The 9,567-nt window shown below is 38.8% G+C and overlaps 1 protein-coding gene across 1 annotated transcript; it reads left to right on the forward strand.

The window, feature by feature from the left end:
• Positions 1-331: 331 nt before the first annotated feature.
• Positions 332-9,089, forward strand: degs1 (delta(4)-desaturase, sphingolipid 1). The gene is made up of 3 exons (XM_069658459.1): positions 332-543; positions 4,596-5,338; positions 7,677-9,089. Exons 1-3 carry the CDS (start codon positions 462-464, stop codon positions 7,821-7,823), a joined length of 972 nt encoding a protein of 323 aa, XP_069514560.1. The 5' UTR covers positions 332-461; the 3' UTR covers positions 7,824-9,089.
• The last annotated feature ends 478 nt before the right edge of the window (positions 9,090-9,567 follow it).

Genomic DNA, 9,567 nt, shown 5'->3' on the forward strand with positions numbered 1-9,567 from the left:
ATTGTTAAATTAGCTTTGTTTTTGTTACGTGTGTAATTTGTTAGCTGTCGGGCTTGCACTCAGGAAATTTGACTTATAACGTACCGTAATGGGCTAAATTAAAATGCCTACAAAGTAAAATACATGCTATTACATTGGACAATTTTTAATAAAGTTAATTTTCGTGAGGGAATTTAATCTCGCAGAATTAACTTGTTACCATAAAAATTGGCCTTGCTGTCATAAAAGGAGGATAGTGCGCTGAAGATCTGCACTGTTATGCAACTGAGTAAGTTGTATAGGGAGAGGCCTGCTGGTAGGAGGAGCTGCGTGCAGTGGGTAGAACAGACTGATGTTCGGGCAGGTCAGCCAGGCGGGCACACACAGGCTGAGGATAGAGAAGTAGTGCCGCTGAAGTTATTTCAAAGACGATATTGTGATATTTAGTTACTTATTTGTCGTTTAAAAGCGCTATCTAAGAGATGGGGAACCGGGTTGCCCGCGAGGACTACGAATGGGTGTACACGGAACAGCCGCATGCCGACAGGAGAAAAGAGATCCTAGGTAAGCTAGCTTATCTGTTAGCAAGTTTTGGATAAACCCTTTGTTAACTTAACCTGCATATTACTATGGTAATATAGCAGGATGGCCATTTCGATTACTAATGCTTGTTAAACTTGTAATGGTGCATATATACTACCACCTTCGCAACTGGATTTGTTCGCTAACGTAACTAACGTTAAGCTAACGGTTTCTAACCGCCCGTCTATTTCTTGCTACGTGTAAGTAAGCACGAGCTCACAGTCGGAGGTTCTATGTAACGATGAGTAATAATTGGGGGGGTTGATTGTCAGCGACGTTACGAATATTAAACAAATCTCGACCGTGAATAAATATGCGTACTTGCTAGCTGCAGCTGGTAGTTTAATTTAACACATTAAAATAAGCAATTCAGTGTTAGAGCCACAGTTAGTTAGTCCTTCGCCACTCCCTGAAGTTTCTCTCGGTGAAGTTGTTGTAACGGTTTAACTAGATTACTTAATGCTACAGGACACCTAAAACACTTAACGTTATGCTGTTGGTTGAAAATGCTCCTTCGTAGATATTTTGTTGGTTTAAGATGGATATTTCAAGACGCCAGCGCTAAAGAAAATCACATGACTACAAAATAACCAAATCCTTTTTGCGCAACCCCCATTTCATACCAAGGCAATGTCCGCTAAGTCTAAGATATGCAGTTTAATATTACATACAACTGAAAATCTGCCACATCTGAGCAGCGAGGACAAGCTCATCTCCTTCATTTTTGTTACTCAAAAATTCTCAAAAGATCATCAAAACAGTAGCTGATTAATTTTCTGTCTAAAGAATTGTGGACTGATTATTCTCATAGTAATATTAAACTTGGCGTTTTGTACAAAAGTGCCAAAAATGTAGTATTAAACGTTAAGTTTTGAATGTGATAATTTCTTTCTTGTCTCACATTTCAGCAAATAGATTGTCTTTGGGTTATGGAGTATTGGTGGGACAAAAAAAAGCAAAAATTGATAAATAACATAGTTCTTGCAAGCCTTAAATTTAAATCAGCTTTCTGTTAAATTTAGATCTTTGCTGTATTCACAATTGCTACTATTCTTGTATGGCTATTAACAAAGAAGAATTTAAAAACATGCAATTGTCAACATAACTTATACAATGTGTATTTGACTGGAGGCATTGCTTCTTTGATTGCAGCAAACACAAAAGCATCCTTTGTGACAAAGTGCCCTTTATAGAAAATAAGGTAGTCCGTCTCAGTCCTGTAGGAGGACTTTGTTTTGGATGACTGAGGATGTATACCTTTTCTGTACAGCTTTTGTATGTCTTAAGTCTTTTTTACTTTACACATAACACACTTAAGTTAATTGGTCAACACATTGTACTGCCATTGTGGTTAGAGTGAAACCAAATCCATGGATAAAGATACTCATTGACAGCAGAGCTGCCCCCTGGCTTGAATTATTCACCTTAGTGCTGCTGATTGAATGCAGTAGTGTCACAAGACTCTCAGGCATTGCTACACTAAGGATTAGTATGGCTGCTGTGCATGTTCCTGTGTTAACGGAATGCTATAACTGCAGATTTAATAGGGCTGCAATTTTTTTTTATAACATGAAGTCACTATTATAACATTTATTATGGGCTTAAAGCTGGGGATACTAGAATATGACTGTATAATATTTTGGTATGAATATAGTAATATATTTTACACAGATCTACTAGTAGGAAATATGTGCTACACAATGTGCTGATGATTATTCTGCATTGTTGAAAAGTTCTACCGAAGTGCCAGTCAATAGCTTAACTCAACTTCTGTGTTAAACCCTAACGCCACCCCCTAGCCCCTAAAACAAATCAGAAGGTAGCACACGATTGCACACTTGCTTTGCCAGCTACTAGAGAACAGTTAGATTTTGTTATCGCTTTAGCAACATCCAGTCTATTGTTTTAACGACAGCTGGTTGGCTAAAAAGTGGCTTCAGAGAGCCACAAATAGGAAGGCGTACTGCACAGCCTGCAAAAAGGAAATCCACCCGTAAATGCCTGGTTGATACCTTGATTTTTGAATTAGATTATTTAAAAGCACTTTGACTAGAAAGCTACAAGAGTCCATATCATGCAAACGTTTAAATCCTCGCCTTCTGACCACCAGGAACACTCCATCTTTCGTTGAAAATGTTTTAACTATTAAATAAGTAGATAAAATGGATAGAAATGTTTAAATCCAAGAGTCAGTCGTCTCTACCAGTGATGATGTGCATTGATTACGTGCATGAGCTCTCAACTTGGTTGGTTTCATTTTCATAAAACAAAACAGAAATGTCTTGCAATGCGGAAGAGATTACACATGGCTGTAACCAATGTAGATAATTGTTGGGACTCTTGTATATTAAAAACCATGCTTACCCAATGACATGAATTGTGTTAATGTTTTTGTTTTGATGTGAAACCTGCAAGTTTTGCCTCTAACTGTTTAGATCTTCCATATTGAAACTTAGTCTATACTGTAGTATAACTGCTGTTATATAAGCATAACTGCCTGACTGCCAGATATAAATATGCGTTCCTCTGACAGTTTAATCCCCCTCTGCCTACAGCACTATGAGGCGACTAGATACGGGCCTGAATACTGGGCTAGTAATAATTTGTACTGGCAAACAGACTTTTTTTCTCCAAAATATATCACATCAACATTTGGAAATGTGAGCTGAAAAGATTACATCAGCAAGTCGCCTGAAATGCCCCTACATAGTTACTGTTCTTAAGTATGCTATCAGTGATTATGATAACAAAGACTTGATAAGAGGATTTACTACATAATTACACCCTTTCGTCCCTGTGCCAAATGACTGATTTTCAGACTTAATTAGCATTACAACTTGGACTTAATCTATCTTACACCTACATGGCCTGGAACATCTGTCTGTTTGAAGGCAAATTACATGTTAGTTACAAGTTTATTTTGAAATGGCATCATAAGAAAGAAATCCTGTCCAAGAATGTCTTTCCAAGACAAAGATTTCCATAATTTGAAAGGGCAATTTCACTATCTAAGCCAAGTTTTTATTTTGTGCTATAAGATAAATACCCCCAGATATGAATAATTATGTTATTAATTACGTGCTATGTCAGACTGCTCTATATCAAAAGACGGGCACCAAGAAGGACCTGGGAGTTATTCAAGACAGCCAAAACCTGCCGGAAAAAAGTTGCGGCTAAAGTGTCAAACACATCAAACTTGATGCTGCATCTGTGGGATCACCACCCAGCACTACACGCCCAACATATTTACTGAGTGATATTTTACTTTACGTATTACGATGAAACATTGAGTTGGTAGGGAATTAAATTTAAACTCATCACTTATAATCAATGGCATAGCGGTGACAGTTGTGCATTCAGTACATCGTAAACAAAAAGCAGTAAAGTGGCATGTAGGCCTAGTCTATGGAAGACAAAACAGCCCTCTCAAGGGCAGTCAGTCAATGTTTAACGTTGCTACCGTCAGTGTGGAGTAAACGCTAGATTGGTAAGTTATTATATCAGGTGTAAATCACTAACATGACATCAGGAGCTTGTAGACTTCCAGCACTGTACCATGGGATTTAATACATTGCAATTAATTTATTAATAATGATAATAATAACACTGCATGAGAGATGTTATCAATTTCTATCATTTTAACTTAAACTTCAAACAAACAGGATTATAGTCAGGATTTTCTCAGGTTAGATTGATTATTTAAGATAGAATATTAACAGATAGGCATGGATTACAGTTGATGACAATAACGCTTCAGTTCTCTTTTTTTATCATCAATGTTAAAGTATTTAATTTTCGAAGGGCAGCAACAGTGTAAGTCTATAAAAGGTTTCCCGCTCAAAATGGAAAGAGAAGACTCAGGTGCATCAAACTTTTGGGGGGTTTTTTGTTCTTTGTTTTGACATTTTTTTAAATTGCAGCGTAAGCTGAATGCTTTCATGTAAATAATTGTGACTTTAAACAACCAGAAGATCTGATGATCAGATACAAAGTCTTTCTCAATTGAACTCAAGTATTTTGTTCTTCTCCTACAGCCAAATACCCACAAATCAAGACATTGATGGGTCCTGACCCGAGGCTGAAATGGATTGTGTGCATGATGGTGGCTATACAGTTTTTAGCTTTCTACCTGGTCAAAGACTTGGACTGGAAATGGGTTTTGTTTTGGACTTATGCCTTTGGTAGCTGTATCAACCACTCAATGACCCTTGCTATCCATGAGATCTCCCACAACACGGCCTTTGGAAACAACAAGGCCATGTTGAACCGCTACTTTGCCATGTTTGCAAACCTGCCCGTTGGCCTGCCCTACTCTGCCTCCTTCAAACGCTATCATCTGGACCATCACCGCTACCTGGGTGGAGACGGTGTTGATGTAGACATCCCAACTGAGTTTGAAGGCTGGTTCTTCTGCACACGCTTCCGCAAATTTATCTGGATTATCCTGCAGCCACTGTTCTATGCCATCCGGCCGCTCTGCATCAACCCCAAACCCATTACCCAGCTGGAGGTGACAAATGTGGCCTTCCAGCTCACCTTTGACATGCTGTTGTACTGGTTCTGGGGGGCCAAGCCTGTTGTCTACATGCTGGCTGGCTCCATGCTGGGGATGGGCTTGCACCCCATCTCTGGTCACTTCATAGCTGAGCACTACATGTTCCTCAAGGGTCATGAGACCTACTCCTACTATGGCTCCCTAAACCTGCTCACCTTCAATGTGGGCTACCACAATGAGCACCATGACTTCCCCAGCATCCCAGGACGGAGGCTGCCCATGGTAGGTTCAGCTTGATGACTGCGGAGATCATTAATATACTTAAGTGCCACACACACATTCAGACTACTAGGGTTGCCAAAAGTATTGATACTTTGACCATTTTGGTAATATGATGCATTAAGGCTGAACAATATTGGAAAAAGCTGACATTGTGATACCAGGTGCAGAGAGTACAGGTGGGGTGACATGTTTCTTAAAAAGTTACAAATAGATTTTGGGTTATAGTTACTTTTATGTCATCAACCTTTTCTAATGGTGCTAAAAGTATGTTTCATCTGCGTGTCCAGCCCTGTGACAGAAGCCTTTTGAAATGAAAGCTCACCCGCTCTTACTACTTCAGACTCACACAACTGGCTGAGCATCTGCCTTGACATGCGTCGCATGCTTGTTTACAGGCATGTAAAACACAGACTCTTAGTTTAGTCATTTAGGTTAGTCATAGGGGACGAGACACTTGCGAGTTTTACTTTAACATCAATCAACTAAAAAGTAGCAGTATGGCATGTTTTAGTTAAAGTACTTGACATCGCACTTCCTCTGATGTGACAAACATCACAATTGCGATAGTTAAACAACGTATCGTTCAGCTCTACTGAACAAAACATGCAATACTGTTAATCATACACACAACAAATCTTGAAAACTCAAGCTTTAAGTAAAACAGATTTACAATCAGATTTCCAACCAAAGGCTGCCATACAAATAAGAGGGAATGGTTGTTGATAAAGTTATGAAAACAAGTCGAGAGGGATAGATATTAGGCAGAACAAAACAAATAAATCTATCAATCAAATTTTATTTGCATAGCGCCAAATCATAACGAAAGTTATCTCGACACTTTATAAAAAGAGCAGGTCTAGACCGTACTCTTATGTTATTTAAAGAGAGACCCAACATGAATCACCATGAGTAGCACTAAGAGTACTACTAACAGTACATAGAAGAAATATAATAATATTCTCTGATTGCTGAAGCTGTTTCTTTGTAAAGTACAAATGAACATTCCCACGTCTCCACACAACCCTGCCTAGGCGCCAAAATGTGTTTGAAATGCAGCCAGAGACACGCTTCATCATGCCCGCTGTGGCCTTGCGGCTTTGCTTGTGTGTAGCTTGGCCCCTCCCTCGGTCACACAGCCACAGAACTGAAGCTCTCTATATATCTAAAACACAGACAGAGACCAGAGAAAAGAGATGAAAACAGGAATGTAACCGAGTTACAACGTTCTTTTGAGTCCTCAGAACAAGTGTGCTACTGTCCAGGAGCTATACACCTCTGCCCAAAGGCTGACTCCCATTACTGTTTACACAAAGCAAAGAGCAGGGCTCAGAAGACACAGACACCACCTGATACTTTTAGTGATGATTTACAAGAATTATTTTTGTACGAGTCGATAGCCTTTTCTGTATTTGATCAAAATCCTACTTATTATGCCTTTTTTACTATTAATGTTTTTGCACAGTATGTTTTCAGTGACATTTCAGTACGAGCACTGTGTTCAGGTTTGTAACAATATGCCGTGGTATTGAAAGAGGTATTGAGGTTACATTTTTTAAGTGCTAGCACACTTGAATAGAAGTTAAAAATTCTGGTATTGTGACGATCCTGCTGACTGTGCTGTCGGCTGTATCCTAGCTAAATCTTCTTACAAGCACAGAATGTCTTTTACTACAATTTATACTCTGTTATAACTGATTAATTATCTCAGTGTCTCGAGGCACCTGACAAACGTCAAGTAAAATTTCCAGCAATAAAGATAAGACACAGTATAAAACAATAATTATGTGCTTACAACCAAGTGCTGTTGAAGCAACTTTCAGGTAGTAAAGCTGTAAAAAGGGATCAAACTCTGAAACTGCTGCCAATTCATTACATACAGGAGACCTGACTACACAGCACACAGTTTTATCATGCACGTATTTTCCTTTTTATATAGTCTATTTAAACATATGCTGAATTGCACTTTATATTTAATTGTTAGGACATGACAGACCTGTATTGTAAAGCATTATCGTGTTAATTTAAAGTTTCTTATACAGTATATTTATGTGCCATTTCAAGGAAGAAAACACTCAAAACCTTTTAACGAAATTGCTACATTTTGGGGGAAGAATTGTGAAACTGCATTGCAGGGTTTTGAGTGTATTACAGTAAGAGCATTAGTGTTAATCACTCCAATCACAGGTCTGTCAGAACCAAAAGTGAAACTTCAAAATGAGGTATGTTTAGACATGGCAGCATTTATAAGCTTAGTAGGCTGTAAAAGGCTCTTTGTAATCTAAAATGTCGTGCAGCATTCAGCTGTGTTGATTCCCCCTTTTTCCCTTATTGTCTCCAGGTGAAGGAAATTGCAGCAGAGTATTACGATGACCTGCCTCAGTACACATCATGGATGAGGGTCCTGTATGACTTCATCATGGACGATGCACTGAGCCCATACTCTCGAGTCAAGAGGAGTCTGAAGGGAGATGTGAAACAGGAATAAGTTCACCGAAAGCTTCACTGGAACAAAGCTGCAGTGACCCTGACGGCAGCCCTGCTCACCATACTATAGACTTAACAGCTTCTGCATATTAATAGAGGAGTTTGGTAGAGTGCCTTTCCTCCACAGGAAGAGGAAATAGTTTCATTTTTTTGTTATCCAGGTCCAAAGGTCAAGCCAAGTGATGTTGGATTGAAGATACAAGTGTTGTTGTGTTGGTGTGACTATAGGCTGTAACTAGGACTGGTTGCACAATCCCTTTGGCTTGGATCAAATAAATCATCATAGAAAAGTTGTCTGACTATTAGTCTTAAGATGTCTTTGTGCAACCAGCCCTAGGAATTGGCTATCAATAGCCACACAGCCACCTAAATAGAAGCCCAAAGAGGATGCCGTACCATCTGCTACTGTGTGGTGAGTGTAGTGTGCCACAGAGATAAACCGAATACAATTAGAAAATACCTTCCTCCATTTTGGGCTCTGCAGTTAAAGGTCAACATCAAGACAGAAGCTATGTTATTATTCACAGCATCACTGTGTGTGTGTGTGTGTGTGTCTCCCTCTCTCTTAGTGGACCAAAAACTAACCGAGTGAAGTAACATCCATTCTTACGAATTGAGTGTGATCCTGTCTTCAAGTTATAGGGGAGGCTTGCATTGGTTTCTTTATAACGTGAGACGTAGAAGTTAACCTTTTGTTGCCTGTGACCCTTTGTCTCAACTGCTGTGCTTTTTTAACATGCACCCATTTCATGTACCGCGACATTATCCAACCAGTTATCATTGCACACAAAGTATGACTGGTACACTCAAAAGGTGTCATTTTGAGGTTTTGGTGTATGTGAGAGGAAAGTCTGTAACCCATCAGTGCCTCAGATTTGTTTCAATTGTTTGTGGTCTTTATACATGTTTTATGAATTTATTCACTTTAATGTAAAACCGTATGCCAAAAATGGACTTCCTCTAGGTTTCACAGGCGGGACGTAGCAACAGCTAAGGTTATGTCCTCTGTTTTATGTTAGACATTTGGAGATTTAGCAACATGGAACCAAATTTAATATGGCTTGTATAAAATTTGATTCTACCATATCTATTTAATAGTTAACTTTGAACACTTTGGAGTGTTTTAAAGTAATGAATAGATAAAGACTTCTATTTCCCATGTAGCTGTCTTTTCAGGCAGTTGTGTAAATGCTTTGAGACAGCAATGTTGGTCTGTCACAGCGGCTCCAAATAAAATGAAATTCATTAAAAAACCAAAATCAGTTGAGTTTACTGTGGTCTGGTTATATATTAATTTGTCTACAATAGTTCTAAATTCTGTATGCTCCATTCCTGTTGATGGTGACTTGAGATCAGCAAACTCGTTGGTTGTGTTGAGGTCGAAAGTTGGTAAAAACACAGCCCAGGGGTTCTCCCATGTTAAGGATGAAGATGGAAGAGGTGTGTCCATCAACCCTCTACACCATAGTGGGCCCTAGTTTGCTATCTCATACACTGGTACCCACTGGTTGTACGAGAAACATACATTTCTCAAAATGAAGATGGCTTATAAAAGGAAAAAATTATGTTTTTTCCTATGTCCACAAAATCAGATGTGATGTATGGCCATATTTTAACGACAAGTGATACTGTTACAACAACTTTGTCGTTGTTGAAAATACTTAGAGTAACTTGCTTGGCTCTAAATCCATAGATGTAATTGCAAGTTTTTGGCAGTTTTTGTAACAAGAACAATATTTTGTGCA

This window comes from Semicossyphus pulcher, unplaced genomic scaffold (assembly GCF_022749685.1).
Source record: "Semicossyphus pulcher isolate SPU_LCO1_2020_fin unplaced genomic scaffold, fSemPul1.0.p SCAF_12, whole genome shotgun sequence".
NCBI lineage: Eukaryota > Metazoa > Chordata > Actinopteri > Labriformes > Labridae > Semicossyphus > Semicossyphus pulcher.

What these genes read in the sequence shown, in the direction of transcription:
- degs1 (XM_069658459.1), top strand. Translation starts at nt 462, where the DNA reads ATGGGGAACCGGGTTGCCCGCGAGGACTACGAATGGGTGTACACGGAA. An exon ending in CAGGAGAAAAGAGATCCTAG is followed by an intron (nt 544 to 4,595) that starts GTAAGCTAGCTT and finishes CTTCTCCTACAG; the next exon opens with CCAAATACCCACAAATCAAG. An exon ending in CAGGACGGAGGCTGCCCATG is followed by an intron (nt 5,339 to 7,676) that starts GTAGGTTCAGCT and finishes TATTGTCTCCAG; the next exon opens with GTGAAGGAAATTGCAGCAGA.